Genomic DNA, 17,365 nt, shown 5'->3' on the forward strand with positions numbered 1-17,365 from the left:
TAGAAGCGGCCGCTCAACCAACGACCAGGAAAGATGTGCGTAGCTTCTTAGGTTTATGCAATTGGTTACGGGAGTATATACCTAGGTTTGCAGAAATAGCAATACCTCTGACGAAATTACTTCGAACCACTGTAAAATTTCACTGGACCAATGAAGCTACAAATGCTTTCAGACAAATAAAAGAAGCTATGAAACAACCTTTAAAGCTGGCCAGACCGGATTTCGAAAGGCCCTTCTGCTTACAAACCGATGCTTCAGGACATGGAATTGCGGCCGTGCTGTTTCAACGTAAACAAGACGGTGGACGCGATGTCATAGCCTATGCAAGTAGACGCGTGAATGAAGTTGAGAGTAGGTATCACAGTAATGAACTTGAAACCCTGGCGGCAGTCTTCGGTATTACAAAATACCGAGGTTACCTTGAGGATCGAAAGTTCACGCTGATTACCGATAACCGGGCACTCACGTGGCTAAATACAGCGAAAAATCAGAAGGGTAAATTGGCAAGGTGGGCGATGCTCTTGAGCGAGTTTCGTTTTGATACGGAACATTGCCCCGGTATTGAAAACCACCTGGCCGATCACCTTTCAAGGTTCCCTCAAGAACACGGGACCAACACTAAGGATGCTGAGGAGATAAACAAGCGGATGGAAGCGCCCACGCGAAAACCTGAGCCCCATACCGCTATGTTACTAACAACGGTCACATTACGACAAAAGATTATGGATAAACAACGAACGGATACTACGATACAAGGATTAATACGGCGCATAAATTCGAATGCTGGACCGAGTAGAGAACCCGCCGGCTTGATTGTGAAAAACGGGTTGCTGGTACGGTTGAGTGGAAGTCAGACACCACAAATAGTAGTGCCGGCCTCATTAAGGAAGGAGGTGATGAAAGTTTTTCACGACGAAAATGGTCACCCAGGATCGTTGGAAACGGACTACGCTATCCGCGATGAGTTCGTGTGGCGCAGGCGTAGACGCGAAGTGGAAGCTTACGTACGGGCCTGTGGCATATGTGCCACCCGGAAGCGTGGTGCGTTGCAGCTTAGGGCAGCGGAAACTTCTCATATGGAAGCTAAGCGGCCATGGGAGATCCTGGCATTAGACCTGATGGGACCTTATACTACCACACGCTTAAAAAATAGATTCATTCTGGTAATCACCGACTTGTTTTCACGGTGGGTTGAAGCCTTTCCGTTGCGATCAGCGGTTGTATCAAATATCATCCAGTTAGTTCGCGATCAGATCATCCTGCGTTATGGAAGTCCACGGGCGCTTTTAACGGATAACGGAACGCAATTTAGTCACCCGGCATGGCTCGCAGCCTTGGAAGAATGGGATTGTTTACAATGGACAACTGCCATCTACAATCCCAGACAGAATCCGACTGAACGCCGTAACCAGGAGATTAAGAAAGGGTTGCGTATTCGTTTAGCAGGCTTGGACCAAAGTACGTGGGATGCCCATCTCACAGACGTACTGGGTGATTTACGATGCCGGCGCAATGCAGCCACGGGATTCACCCCTGCTGAAGTACTTTGGGGAGCGAAAATGTGTAGGCCTGGATATTGGTCCAACCCGCTAAGGTCGAGAGAGAGTAATGGAGTTGAGCGGAACCGTGAAGGTATGAATGAGGCTGTCTTTGCAAATCAAGAAAGGTAATTCCAACGTCGAAGACAGGATCGTGTGGCTGAACCACCGGCTTACCAAGTTGGGGAATCGGTATACACGAAGGAATATCCCAAAACAAGACCAGGAGCAAGTGCGGGACTTGAACCTAGATGGACAGGACCTCATAAAATTATCTGGAAAGTTGGCAAAGTGACGTATTACGTAGCTCGGCGTGGCCGACCTTATAAATTTCATGTAGATCAAATCCGTAAACATTACCCTCCCGCTGAGACGGAAGCGGAAGACGATATAGGAGATGACGAGGAAGATAATTTGGAAGCACTAAGGGGGTCTCCTCTCGAAGTGAGCGAATCTGAAGGCAGCGTAACCGGGCAACTTATGATACCAGAGCTTGATGGTGTGGAGAGTGCGCACTCTCCTTTCTCGTCGCAGGTTCATGAGGAGGCTAGGGACGTGACGCCTGAAAGAAGTCGTGGCACAACGGGAGGTACTCTCGAAGTGTTGCCATCCAAGAAGAGGAAGTGGAAGAGAATACTTGCGGCTAGCGGCTTGCGGTGGGAAAGCCATGCCGTCAACGAGCCTGGCCGTTGTACCGCTAAATGACGCTTTGCCCACAGCGGTAGGAATGAATGCAAGCACAGTATCTACCCATGAGGTGATGCTGCAGAGACCAGCAGACGAGTGGGAAACTTTCCATAGAAAGATATCCGCTGCTCGGGACGAGCCTGGCCCAGTAGTCACGCTACTATCTCGCCCTCGTCGCGAAGGCAGACGACGTCCGGCTAGGTACGCTCCTATAGCGCCAGAAAGAAAATAGAAGTGCTTAGCGAAATAATAATTCCGAACGAGGGCCAAACGTCTACAAATGTAGCCTCTCGGAATACAAAAAAAACTGGACAGCCCAAGAGTCGAAGACTGCAGCTCCACGACCCCTCCGCTGACCAGTATAAAAGAACGAGAAGAATAACAAAAACATTACGAAAACAAAATAAACGCACGACATTACAGGAGAAAAATAAAATAATAATAAATTATGACAAATGATAATAAGAAAGGAAAATAAATCAAACTCTGACTTATTCAGGAGCATTGCTTTGAGCAGGAAAATAGTAATTAAAATAAATATAGAAACAATACGTAAAGTTAGTTGTTTTTTTTTTTTTTTTTGTTAGAATAGTTAGATTGTAGTTGAATTTTTTTTATATAAACTGTTATCATGCCATGTATTTAACGGATGAACAAGGAATTGGATGGGTGGCCGATGAGATCAGGGCGTACCTTTCGACTTTAATCCAGATGGGGCGAATGATACACCCCTGTTACAGGCGGGCTTCTCCCGGTGTAAAATAATCATTTAGTAGCTCAAGTCGAAACGTAACCCTGATCTCTAGAAACGGCTTCATAAAACATCTAATCTGATTCCTTGCTCAACCACGTAAGTATTTTTTTTAATTTAAAAAGTAAAAATGATGATGGATGAAAGAGATAATTTTAAGACTAAATATAAGGATTCAAAAATAATAAATTTTGCCGCGCTTGTCGGCAACGTCCAAATTTCGACGCGCCTGCGCCAGGGTGGTCCTCGTGATTCGTGAAATCAAAAAACATCACGCGATAAAATTTGGCCAATCACGAGAGTCCTTTTTGTGGAATGGCGTGGGTACGCGAAGTTTGAAAAAGAAAAAAAATTAGTAAGCGTCCCCTTTCCAATAGGATAGGACCTGCGACTATAATCGTAAAAACCCAGATATAAATTTGTGAAACTAAAAAGGATAAGAAAATATAAGACCACGTCACGAACACGAAAGACCGAGTTTTATTTATACTCCAACCATTTGAATTTCTTTTTTTTGTGAATCCGGGGTTCGATGGACACCTGAGCTAGCCGCTGGAACCCCGGGGATCTCAACATCCACCGAACTTTTTGAGATTATGAGTTTGTCTATCCAGCAGGTTTTAAGGTGTTCCTTTGGGCGTTTAGTGTCCCTTGGGTACCACTGTATGACGGCATTTGTCCAGTGGTTGTTCAATCGCCGAGCGAATTTTATAGTCACTATTATGTTAGTAAATTAAGCTTTATTTTTAATCCAGCGTGATTCTGTCTTCAGCCACCGTACTGTATCGTAACTTCACTATGCATGTTTCAGTCTGTTGTCAGGATTATACACCAGACTTGTTTGCTTGGAACTGGATAAAACTTTACTATTAATACAAATAATGTTTACTAACCTGCAAATGTGCATCATGGCATCTTCAAAGAGGACGAGATTCATGGCGGCAACCAGGTCATTGTAACTGACGAGTGCCTCCTGCAGCAAGTTGTTGAGCTGCTCCCAAGAGTTGATGGGCATGTATTTTGGCTCACCAATTCCACCGGCAAAGTGGCAGTACACATTTGGCTTCTCAAAAACTACTGCTTCATCAATTTCCTACAATTTCAAGTATCGATAAAACCAAAGAATTTGGATTATCTAAGAAAGAGTTAGTGTATCAATCTTTTAATATTACAACACTCTTGGTATTGATTTCACGACCTTTCTAGTATGTACGTAATTTGAAAACACCTCTGATATATTATATACTTGAAAAAAATGTGATGCCCAGCAGCACTTGGGAATTCTCCAAATTAGTTAGAAATTAAGGGAATTGATTCATTAATTTAAAATGCAAAAGCTGATAGTCGAAAATGAACGTAATTTATTAAAGCACTTCAAGATGTAAAAACCACTAATTAATTTCATCGTAATTAGATAGAACCCACATAGCTTAATGGTTGCATGTAAATTGTATGTATTACATTTTACCGTAGCACAGTTCACCGTGAGCTTTCTTATCGGAAAGAGATGAAAAAATTACGCGTTGTTCGTGAAACATTGCAGACTATAATGTTCCAATTTTATTAGATTCAATATGAACATTAATTTGATATTGATTGGTTTCAAATATCTGACAATAACGCTATCAGTATTGTCATCAGATATTAAATTTGATATTTTACCTAACCTAACCTAACCTAACAAATAATTCAGTATATCGGCTATTTTCAAAAAACCGACAAGAACCGTGTTTCATTTAGACATGAATTTTATCTCAGTACTATACGACCCAAAGAGGTTGGATAGTCTTTAATATAGGTACGACCATTAATTTCCGATACAACATTTCACGGTGAAGTGTGATACAACGAACTGCATACGTACATATTTCCGGACTTAATTTCTTAATTAATCCGAGCTTAGTTTATAAGCACATTGGCGCGAATCTAGTGGATGCGGGTTCGAGTCCTACTGGGCGTCGCATCGGGCTCTCGCATAGATAGATATGTGCAAAGTCTCCATCTTTTGTTTATGGTTGAGTATCAAGGTTTATGGTTGAGTATCTAATCCAAAGACAGAAAAATAATCAGCTTACTTCAAAATTCTTTTTACAGACATCAATCTGGAGTTTCAAAAATGCATCAATATCCTTGTCATCGGTGAGTTTGTCTCCGTATACTCTCTGCGACTCGTGCAGCCACAGACGGATCAAGTCACTTGGTGTACTGATGCAATCACTGCTACTGAATAATAGACCCTGAAACGAATTGATCACATAAAAAAATATCAAGCAGAATAAAATAATGTAATCTTGATAATGGTGTAAAAGTTGAAATTATAGTTATGCCTCAATAAGATTTAACATAGAATACATTCAAAGGCAGGAAATGCAAAATCCAGTTTATCGGCTATTTTCAAAATGCGTTTTCCGCTGTATTCCGTATAACCGAACAGTACCAAAACGTCTTAGAATAGTACCATGTAATATATAAGTAGATATTTTAAGAGGAGTGATCTAGGAAGAATAATAGCGCCTGTACATTTACTGCGATTTACTGGCAGTATTAGTGAGTATTTTGAACTATCGTGACAATAACTGTTTACATGTAAAAGTGCTGTACTGTCTCTCCAATTCATTCTTTAACACGTTGATCGCCATGGGGGTCACCGGTGACTGGCATTGGATTACGTTCAGGGGGCCATGGGGGTCACCGGTGACCGGCAAAGAAGACCTGCCTTAGAGTTGTTCTACAGCGCCGGCGGGCAAGCGCGCAGTGCATTTTTCGATACGCTGTGACCGGCATGGCCCTTCTGTATATTACTGCCACTTGGCCTGAAAATAAGTCTTCCCAGTCACAAAATATAGGCTCACTAATGTAAAGAATGTACATAATGAAAAAAAAAGTTTTCCTTTTAAATTGTAAATGTGTTTTTGTTGATATAAAAATAAAAATTAAATAGATTATAAAAATGTAAGTTATAAAAAATATGTAAATAATAAAAAAATAGAATAAAAAAAATGATTATAAGGTATGTATACGTATATTTCCAGTTTATGTGTATCCAGGTATTATACTACCCAATTTGAAAACTTTTATTCCGTATTTGTGCCTTTTCTGTTTATTATACTATCTAAATCTAAATATAATTCGACCGCGAAATGGCACCATGCTCTCGTCAACACATATGGACAGGTGACCGGCGAAGTGGCCGGCCCGGCGCAATAGAATAAATTAACTTGTTGGCGCCAAGACGGACACATGTGGCCGGCACATCATAAAAACCAATATTTACGTAAAAAAATCATCAAAATGAAAAAAAACATTATATTCTTTCATTACCTATCAAATAATACCTTAGAGACAAATAATCATTTTTTAACTATTTTATGTAAAACTAGTTGGCGATCAATGTGTTAAGAGTGAGCGAGATGCGATGTTGTCATTTTATGGTACTATTAGACAGCTGGTAGTTAAAATCAGTCAACCTGAAAATTCGTTCGTAGTTCGTTTTTTTGCCGGCAGGTTCGCCACTGATCGTTCTACTGCGCAAGCACATATCGAAAAAATCCTACTCTTGCATGAAAATCCAGAAGCTTCCAAACTTTTTTTAATCATGCATTCAATCTTGCCAACTGCAGGATAATACATGTTTATCCATACATTTTTTTGTTATGGCCACGATAATACTTACTGTCAACAGTAAATCCATGCACGTGTAAACGAGGTACAATGTTAGTATGATTGAGGTTCTTAGAGGCACCATGTGCGTTACTTATGGAATAAAATAAAAAGAGAATCGTGATGAATATAAAATATCATGTACCTGGAATACGTTAGACAGATCTCTGAGATTGAAGATGTAGTGGGACTTTATAGCTGTTGGTAAAAATATTTGACTGGCTTTGTGATGGAGGGCAATTGAACATGCAACAACATTAGCTGAAATATTTAAATTCATATAATATTCATACATTACAGTGGTAATACAGTGGTATTATAGATATCTTAGTTTGAAAGAGGTCATAACCTACAACTATATTTTAAAGCAAAAAGAATCAAAAAAGACACCTTTTGGTGTCCATACAACAGTGGCGAAGGGTGGAGGTAGGCTGTTAAGATCCGCCGTAAATAGTGCACATTAAACTTTTTCAGACATACATATTTGTTTTCATTGAAATAAGACTACAATTTACAGAAAGTGTTGGTTAGTTTTTCAAATTTAATTAAACCCTGAGAAACCAAGCCATAATAGAAAATAGTCAAAAAATATATGTCTATCTATAAAATATCTAAAATTATGCAATTAAATCATACATAACTTTGAATATTTTATACATATAATAATATTTTTTATTTATTATAGTTTGGTTTAGCCAGGGCTTAATGAAATAAAAAAAATGAACCAACAATATGTGTAATATGTATTTTTAATCCAACGAAAACAAACAACTATGAATGAAAAAGTGTGCACAATTTTGTCGTATCGCCCAAATTAGACCAAAACTATTATGGTTTCGCTTAGGCAGGGTTTAATTGATTTTTAAAAACTAACTAACACCATCTGTAAATTGTAGTCTTAGTTCAATAAAAACAAATACATATGACTAACAAAATTTAGTGTGCACTATTTATAGCGAATCTTAACAGCCTACCTCCACCCTTCGCCACTGCCATACAATACAATAGGAAACTATTGCATTCACCAGTTTCTCCTTCCTATGATGATAAAATAATTAGGGTAGACATTTGTGAAATAGTCCAGAGCAACACGAAGTAACTTGTAGCGAATATCTATATTAAATTATGAGTCGTGAATTTTATTGTGCGTTGATTAATTTGACATACAGTTTTGTATGTGGTCATTTAGGACAGAAAAACAACGTAAAACCTTCCATAACTCTAAGAACATTCACCTCAATAGTGTGAATTGTGTTAGAATTAAGTTTTTAGGAATCAAATGAGATTCTGAGCTTCCATAGTTTTGACATGTTTTCATAGTGATGGATTTCAATATGCTTTTGAATACACCTTAATTTGTGACATCGAGTCTTTAATTTTAATTAGATTCCAGACTAATCAGTGACAATATATTGTTTATGACTCTTGTAAAAAAATTATATTTCAATATCTAGTAATTAGATAATCGCTAATTAGATAGATAATTAGATGTCGTGATCTTTTACCTATAACCCTGCAAAATGTAAAAGTTACTGTAGATAATATTAGTAAAGACTTACGTGCAAGTTTGGTGATGGTCGGCGGAAACCGTAACTCAATATTAGCAAAGTGCTGACTCAATATCGAGTGGTAAATACTTGTCAATGCTTCAGCACCGGGAAAACTGACAGCAAACACGCAGAAATGACGCTGCAGTCGCGGATTGATAGTAAAACTTCCTGAAGTCGGATTCATACAGGAGACATATTGACAGTTATGTATGTCTTTGAGGGCAAGTCTACCTCTGTCGTACCAGTGGCTGTAATCCATGTGCTGGCGAATGATTGTGTGAGGCTGGACCGTGCCGTATCCATCCACCTCAGGCATGTTCATGTCGTCAATGAAGTAGATGAGGGTTTTGTTTCCCGGCGGACCATAATTCCTGCCAGCCTTTTTTTCTAAGGGCTTCTCGAGAACTTTTTGTAACATTTCAGATGTTGTATAAAAGTTGAAAGGGACGTTTGCGATGGCATAGTTTTCGGATAAACTGAAATAAAGATATTGTTGTGATATTATGATAAAAGTATTGTAATCAGTGAAGTTTCCACAGATAGTATGCGCAATATAATATAACTAATAACATAATATCATGATAGTAAAAATACCCGTATAAAACAATACGGACAGCATTAAAAATAGAACGATATCTGAAGAAAAATGGAATAACGAAAGAGAGAAAAATATACATTTTTTAATAATTAGGCAGTGACCCGTGGGGGAGGCTGGTCATGCGTTCCATAGGGGCAGAACATTATATATAAAGAGCAGCGAATGAAGAATTGAATATAAATATTACTATATGGTTATCAATGAAGCGGACGGTGCTATTGAAACATTAGAAAGTATCCACATCTCAGTTGAAAAAATAATCAAAACGTAAAAATTTCTGACAACATAACTGTTATTGTACTGTAATACCGAATGTAATACTTATATATTTTAATGTCGGTTTAGCATGGTGGAAAATTTTTCACAACGGTGCCTCCAAACCTGTTAGCGACAGAGACGTCCACGTACCTATAACCACCACTGTTTGAGAGTATGTTTGCATATTATAGGAAGCATACTTATTTGACATCTAATGAGATATTGACGGAACACTGCTGCATAATACTCATTCACTCTCTTTCAAAATAATTCGTTTCATCTTAGGTTTCAATTTAAGTCTAGAACTGAATTAGTCTACGCAATTGTCCATGTGGTCTTATGATAGTAGCGTAGTAGTATAGTAGTAGCAGTGAATGGATAGAGAGGATTATAATGTAACATTAAAAAACTTCACTAAATAAAAATAAGATACCTGGCTAGTTTTTCATTCACAAGCACCGTCTTCCCACATCCAGCATTACCGACAAGCATGACAGGATACTTTTTCTCCATCAGCATATCCATAAAATACCTGATTCTTATTGACTCAGAAGTAGGAACGAGAACTGCCTATGGAAGGAAAAGAAAGATTAAATCAAATGCATAGTCCATGTACTCAAATATTATAGTAGGACCACTATCAAGTGATCAAATAAGTTAGATTGGACTATATTTGGCCTTCAATGTTTATGAAATGAATGTAAAACAGGTCTCTAGTGTGTCTCATATTTCTACCATGTCTCATATTATGTTTCATCTACATGTTTCTTTCGAGCTTCATACCTGGCCCATGGGTTAAAATGATTTAACAAAACTGCTGAAAGTGTAACTAACTAACATCCAAACTCTATTTTATAATTCATGAAAAATGTGATCTCCTGAAAGTTATCATCTTCTTATATACCTAATAATAAATTAATAAATCTTATTATAACCTGCAATGGCATGTCAGCATCCAGCTCAAATTTAGGTAATCGTTCTGTCCATGGCAAGAATTGCTTTGTTTCTGTATCTAAATAGTAATCGAATACGGTCCCTCCAGTTGGAAATTTGACAGATTTAAATTCATTTATCCACCATTTTGTGAATTCTAAAAAATATATTAAAATAAGATATATTTTTCAGGCAAGATTTTTGTCTATTAATTGTAACAATAGTCTCATCAACCATATATCCATCCATCACCCATTACAATAATATATCATGACAGTGATTATCAATAAAGTTACCTAGTAAAAAGTAGTTTTTAATTTACTAGGTAAATAAGAATGATAGGTACTTACCAATACGATAGTCAACAGATTGCTCTTGAAACATGGCAGATCCAAAAGCCCACACGCATGCAAAAACAAAATACAGATCGTACCACTCCTTGGGGCAGTCAGCTGGTGTATGAGCGGGAATAAGAAGACATCCGAGCAGTTGACAAAGCATGGCAACATGAGCCATTTCTGCAATTGGTGTGATCTTCTTAAACCTTATGCGTACATTCTCAAGACATGATGGAATGTATTTGTCAAACAAAATGATAAGATTTGATTTCTCTGCAGGTATTGTACGACTTTCAATCCAACTTGTTACATACCTGCAATAATCAAAACAATTAAAGTTGACAGGACGTGACAGCTTTGCTGTCTATGGAATACATTGTTTATATACAGATGCTTTTGGTCTGAACCAGGCATGTTGAGAAAATACACTGTATGTCTTCCGCTTGTTGGGTTACTGCTCTCACTGATAAGTAATAGATCCAGTTATGCTTCTTGTTGATAGTTTTCCTACGTATACTGAAGATCTCTTTCAAATTTCATCAACAGCTGATGGGTTCCATCTTTATATTCCAATCAAGAAAGTAATCAAAATTTGAATTATAGAGGGAGGTTGCTTGGATTACTTTAGTTTTTCTATATTATGACCTTATATTTGGGAGTAATTTAAAGTTTAAAATTATTATTTAAGCTTCAACATACATATACCTACAGTGGAACCTCTCATATTGAGCATAATTCGTTCCAGAATCTTACTCGTAATATGAAACACTCGATCAGCGAAACAATTTTTCTCCTATAAATTAATGTAAAATACGATAATGCGTTCCATGCCAAAAAAATTAATCAATTTTTTTATTTGGAACATTTAATCGAAGAAAATATGTACCTATGTGTATATATTTATTTATGAATTTATGACAATAATGAATTCTTTTTTACTAGAAAGCAGTCTAGAGACATTTGGTTTTGCCGACACTTCAAAATTTAGTGAAAACGTAACACCACAGCATTATCATTGAATAAATTTGTAGCGCTCATAGTCACCGCCTTATTAAGTTGATGCTTCTCAATATATGACGCAGCAGTTTCCCATGCTATCAGCATTTCTCCTATTGCACACATTACACAAGTTTGGAAAAATGTTTGATCACAAGCGACACTAACATGCTAGCAGAACGAGTGCTAAACAAAGACTGACACATTGGCGCAAAATATCCCGGCACACAAGTCAGTGACGTGAAGAGGGGACTTCCCCTTTCCGCGTCACTCGTTATGTGAAATAGTCACTTGTTAAGGGAGCCATTTTTTTACAAGTTGTTTTTTTCTTAACCTTAAAACTTAAAGTCTTACCCATCAGGAAAAAATATGAAAAAAAAAAATACTTTTGACATTGGGTCGATAAAATGGTCTTGAATAGAAATTAAAAAATATAATATATTAAATCCAATTAAAAAAATAACATATTGTTAAGAACACTATGACTTACGGATTCCAACCCAAGTCTTGAGGATTAATGTACAATATACCGGCACGAGACACAGTGGCAGGTGTAGCAGTTCTCAGATTAGATATCTCAAACAAAAGTCTCATGACCGGTGTCAGAGCAATTCTTTCGTTACTCGCGAGAGTTAACACTTTGTTGTCATCCATGACAGTATTCAGAGACTCTATCCACATAGGATCAATGTCACCATCCAGGACCATCCATTTGGGATGATCACCGCTGAGGTTTGCTTGCTCCCTCATGATGACAGAAAACAAACCGTCTTTCCATTCACGAGTCGCCGGATTAATAATTCCAAACAATTCATCATTTGTAACTGCCTTGGGATTCAAATCATTGTAGATTGGCTTCTTTTTAATATTCTGATATGTTCTAAATAATGTTTTCCAAACTTGTGTTTTACCAGTGCCTGCGTTTCCGACGATAAATACCGAATGACGCACTTCAAGTAATTCTTCCAACTGGACCACTTTGAGAATGAAGTTGTCCTCTGGTTGTAGTGATAAATCTAATGCAGCCTGTTTGACCGTCCTCTCAAAGTCCAAGTCACGTTTTCTTGGCACTTCTAATGCCGGGAATAGATCACCAATGAGACCCATAAATATTGGCATGTCATCCGTGACAATCTTTGGGATATTGAAATCGCGCAGAGCTCTCATTAAAACTTCTTCTTCTGGTCTTCCAGGATCACCGCGCTAAAAATAAAATGAAACTTTTAGTACGACATCTGACGGTAATTCGGCATATTCATAGTGTACCTAGTTGAATTAGTAGCCAAATGAAAATTGACATTCTGTATGGCGTAACACATGGCGGCTATAAACTAATGCTTATAGCCATGACCATTAGCAGCTGCTGTGTTGACATATCAGTAGATACTATGTAGATATGACATAATATGCAATTTTTGTGATTGTTCATCTAAATATTCTAAATAATGACGGTTCAGAGTATCTTGCTTCTTATCTATGAACAATTAAAGGTATCCCTCTAAAAGGGGTCTATATGCAAAAACTAAATCTCACAGGAAAGAGGAAAACAATTTATTCTAAACTAATCTCAATGATTAAAAATATGACTATACATCACTGAAATTTTTGTTATTTATTTATTAGTGTGTTTTATTTCTCCTGTAAAATTTTTGTAGTTGCATACAGACACCTTTTAGAGAGACATACGTCTCCAATTATTGACTCAGTCTGTCCTGTTATAGGCATTTATAGTTATATTTATACAATAAAATATAAAAAAATAAAAAAATGTTTTGAGGTAATGAAAATAGTAATTAATACATTGGACGCTAAAGACGCGCTGCGCGTAACGATATAATTATTATCTAGTCAGCAGTCAATGTGTTTTAATAAAACAATACCATTTGGTTGTGCTAATTATGGTCGCCCTCATCCTAATATTTCCCTCCTACCTCTAATCCAAATATTGTCGCAAGTCCAGGTGCTCAACGCAATTACGGGTCGTTTAAATCAAGACCACGATCGCGTCAAGACTCCAATGCAGTTTGGCCGTTGTGCGCGCCATAATTCAATTCGTGGACTCTCAGTACGAACTCCATTCTCAGAACTCAGAAGTGACGGTTCAACCGCGTTGAATAAAGACCCCCATGCACCATCATAAATTCATTACCCACTGAGTGTCATCATCCATATAAAGAAAGTTCCTCTTAATTCAGATAAAAGTGAGAGTGCTATACATAAAAATCAGTAATAAGTGTGTCCGTGCAGGACCCGGGAGTCAGATTAGTGCCCCAAAAACCAGCAGTCCGGACCAGTTTAACATCAAAGGTCAGTGCCTGGACACACCTTTGCTTCCGCTGTCCCTCACCAACACCCAAATCCTCAACCAACCTTCATACAGTCCACAAAAGGGGATCCACCATTTATTTATATCAAACACAAGTTTTAGCGTTCATCATGGCAATATTTGCAGATTTAGATTAAATCTAAATAATGTTCATAATATTATATAGGTACCTTTAGAGAACCGGCTACCACCAGGACAGATTTTATAGCTCGTAATCCCCAATCATAATGATCTTGTTTTGATAGCAATTCCTTACACAGTGTATACAGCGTGATAAACTTTCTAGCCAATACCCTGGCATCTTGGAAACCTTCCGCCACCAACATGATTTCACAAATCAGTTCAAAGTCGGGAACGCACATAGCGCACGGCCTGAAGAGAGCTTTTAGATTTTCTGGTAGCTCGGTCCTGCCCGCATATCCTGGATTCATTGTGATGAATATACCGACAGAGGCTACCATTGCTATTTGTTCACCCATGAAGTTGAATTCTTTTTTCTTGTCTCTGCAAAATTATGCGAAAAATATTAGATATTTATTTTAAGCTTTAGTGTGTTATTAAATCGGGCTAAAAACACAAAAACTATATTCTTCTTCTTCTTCTTGGCGCTACGACCCTATATAGGTCTTGCTCTGCTCTGGCATCTGCATCCATTCAGGTCTGTTCAAAGCTGCATCCCTACAGTTTTCTATACCCATGGTCTTTAAGTCAAATTCAACAAACTCAATGAAAATAATGACTTTATATCTATTATAGATGTTATAATTAATGGCAGACCTCATAATATTCCAAAGCGTAAGGCAATGGATTCTAATTCCAGGGGTTTCAGAGTGATCACAATATTTGGGTGTTTTTGTGATGTATTTCACTAGGTACTATGTTATGTGCCATTCAAATTTGTACCGTTAGTTTGTCAGCCTGTGGGTTCGACAGGCTGAAACATGTTGCATCTTGTCATTTCTTAAGTTTTTTGCATCATATTTATTGTTTCCTTCCTAGAAGTATTTCAGAATAACAAAACACTCTACAGCTGGACGTCTCACAAGAAAGACGCATTGTGTACCTTGTAATATTCAACTTTGTATTAAAACTTCAGTAATAATAATTGTATGTGATTTTGTGTTATAAATCGGAATAAAAGAAAACGTTAAATATAATTAATAATATCTTTTAATAAAACCAACCCATAACATAAAATTGGTGTCAGGAAGTGTGGATAAAGCTAAATAACGTGAAATAAATTAACGGTGAATTCAAATTCTTTAAAAATAGCAAGAATCCTAAAAATAAAACACATAATAATATTACGTATAAACTAATTGTTTTTTTAAAGTACATCGTTGTGAAAAACGAACGGAAATTAAAAATCTAATTAATAATATAAAGTTGTATATTCTCCTAAATCTTCAAAATCATTAAATCAAGAGTCTTCAAATATCTTCAAATTCCTGAATTCGACGAATAATCTCCAATTCTTCAAACTCCAATCTCGAATTCGTCAAACTCAAATCTCGAATTCTTCAAGCACCAACTCCAATTCTACAAGCTCCAACTTCAAATCTTCAAGCTCCAGCTTCATATTCTCAAGCTACAGCTTCATAATCTTCAAGCTACAGCTTCATATTCTTCAAGCGTCCATCAGATCTTCAAGTCTCCAAGTCTTCAAATCTCCAATATCATCAAGACATAATCTCCGAGTGTCAAGTGCTTAGTGTATGTAACAGTGACAGTGTAAAGTGTAGGTATTTATTCTCCACAACAGAACGGTAAATTAATTATTCATTCATTTATATGAAAATTATCAATCACTACAATAATACAATGTTGTCACTAAGTTTAGATACCTTGATGAAATTTATTTCAACCTTCGATGGAGAAAAGAAAAATCTTTATCTATTTCTTAATGACTGTGATACAGCTTTTGAGATATGTCCGAATGAATTGAAACCCGTCCTGTTAAAATACATGATTCACTGCGTAGTAGGTAATGCCAAATATACAATTTCAAATTATAAATTTGAATCTTATGAATATTTCAAATCTTTTCTAAATACTACTTACGGTGAAAATAAACATACATCACAATTAGAATTAGAACTCAGAAATTGCAAACAGGATTATAAAGAACCTATTATCAAATTTATTCAGTGTGTAGAGAATTGCAGAAATAACCTCATCAACGCAATTAGACTATTACATAAGGATGACGACGAGTTAAAAGGTCGCATTAAACAAATTGAGGATAGCGCTCTAAATACTTTCATGCTAGGAATCCATCCTCAAACGTCTATGGTAGTTCGATTGTCTAAACCAACAACATTAACAGAAGCAGCAAACGTGGCTATAGACGAGGATAAGATTTTAAATGATTTCAAAGGTATGCACATAAACTCTAAAAATAATTATCATAATCAGTCGCATCATTTCAATTACAATAATCAAAACATAAATCAGTTCAAAACTTCAGTAAACAAAGTGTGCAGGTATTGCAAAAAATCAGGACACTTAATCGAAGAGTGCAGAAAACGACAGTACAATAATCGTTTTAAAAATAATTCGAATCCTTCTCAGCTTCAAACTAATCAAACAAATCAAAATGTTTCTTTCCATCAATCTCCGCAAAATTCGCAATATTCACAAAATTCTCAAAATTATCAACTCCCAGCACTCCAGGAGACCTGCCTCCTCCCGGTACGTGCGAAGCATTCAGGCAGAATATTTTCATTAGAACCAAATACATCGTATGTTGAATTTCCATATACAGAAAAAAAAAATCTAAAATTATTGATTGATACAGGTGCCGACATTTCGTTAGTAAAAATAAGTTCCCTAGATGGAAACGAACTTGTTAATGAAACTGAACTCGTCACGCTCAAAGGTATCGATAACTCTCCGAATCCAGTAAAAACTATCGGAACAGTTAATTTAACATTTCCTTTAAAATATATGCAAATTCGTCATACTATTCACATTATTCCAAACCATGTCACTAATGTTCCTTTAGACGGATTACTAGGTCATGACTTTTTCGTCAATAATAATGCAAAGATTGACTACGAAACAAATACATTACATATTCACGATGAAATTATTCCTATATTCAATAAAATCAATCCTTTTTATACTTTAAAGCCTAGATCTAAAACCCTTATAGAATTAGTTGTTCAAAATCCTGAAATTAACGAAGGTGTAATACCAAATATCCAAATACTTCCAGACGTATACTTATCACGTACTCTTGCAAAGGTACTTCCAGGAAATAAAGTATATGCCACAATCGTCAACAACAGTATTAAGTCAGTCAATATCTTATCAAATAAAATAACTCTCGAACCATTTAACGAACACGAAAGTTTCGTTGATTTTACAAACTCTAATACTAACGCTTTGTCTCAAATCGACAATCAAAGTACTGTTCTCATAAATAATTCTTCAGCGTGTAATCCTTCATATTCATACAATGACTTCATCGAGAAACAAAATTTCAATGTCAAGTTGAATGAAGTCCACGAATCCCTTCCAAGTCAAAAACAATCTATTGCACAATGTATTCCGAATGATACATCAATATCCAAGGAAATAACTTCAGAAATAAATACGATAACTAACCCTAATCACAATGAAATTCCACAAATACTTAAAAAATATCATTTGTCTCCCATAAACGAACATTCCGGATATCACAGAACCTTAAATCGCATACGTCTAAAATACCAATGGACGACTATGA

The 17,365-nt window shown here is 36.8% G+C and overlaps 1 protein-coding gene across 1 annotated transcript in view; it reads right to left on the reverse strand.

Moving 5' to 3' along the window:
• Dhc93AB (Dynein heavy chain at 93AB) overlaps positions 1 to 17,365 on the reverse strand; it is a 114,902-nt gene that overhangs the window by 47,103 nt on the left and 50,434 nt on the right. Inside the window, exons 31-39 of the mRNA XM_085957035.1 lie at positions 13,806 to 14,139; positions 11,800 to 12,512; positions 10,326 to 10,627; positions 9,978 to 10,132; positions 9,476 to 9,612; positions 8,196 to 8,662; positions 6,782 to 6,897; positions 5,052 to 5,213; positions 3,870 to 4,069 (exon numbers count right to left, since the gene is read on the reverse strand). Coding sequence (XP_085813161.1) covers positions 3,870 to 4,069; positions 5,052 to 5,213; positions 6,782 to 6,897; positions 8,196 to 8,662; positions 9,476 to 9,612; positions 9,978 to 10,132; positions 10,326 to 10,627; positions 11,800 to 12,512; positions 13,806 to 14,139 — 2,586 coding nt within the window. The remainder of the gene's footprint in view (positions 1 to 3,869; positions 4,070 to 5,051; positions 5,214 to 6,781; positions 6,898 to 8,195; positions 8,663 to 9,475; positions 9,613 to 9,977; positions 10,133 to 10,325; positions 10,628 to 11,799; positions 12,513 to 13,805; positions 14,140 to 17,365) is intronic.

This window comes from Rhyacophila brunnea, unplaced genomic scaffold, assembly GCF_057557595.1.
Source record: "Rhyacophila brunnea isolate RB1 unplaced genomic scaffold, BYU_Rbru_1.0 scaffold_6, whole genome shotgun sequence".
NCBI lineage: Eukaryota > Metazoa > Arthropoda > Insecta > Trichoptera > Rhyacophilidae > Rhyacophila > Rhyacophila brunnea.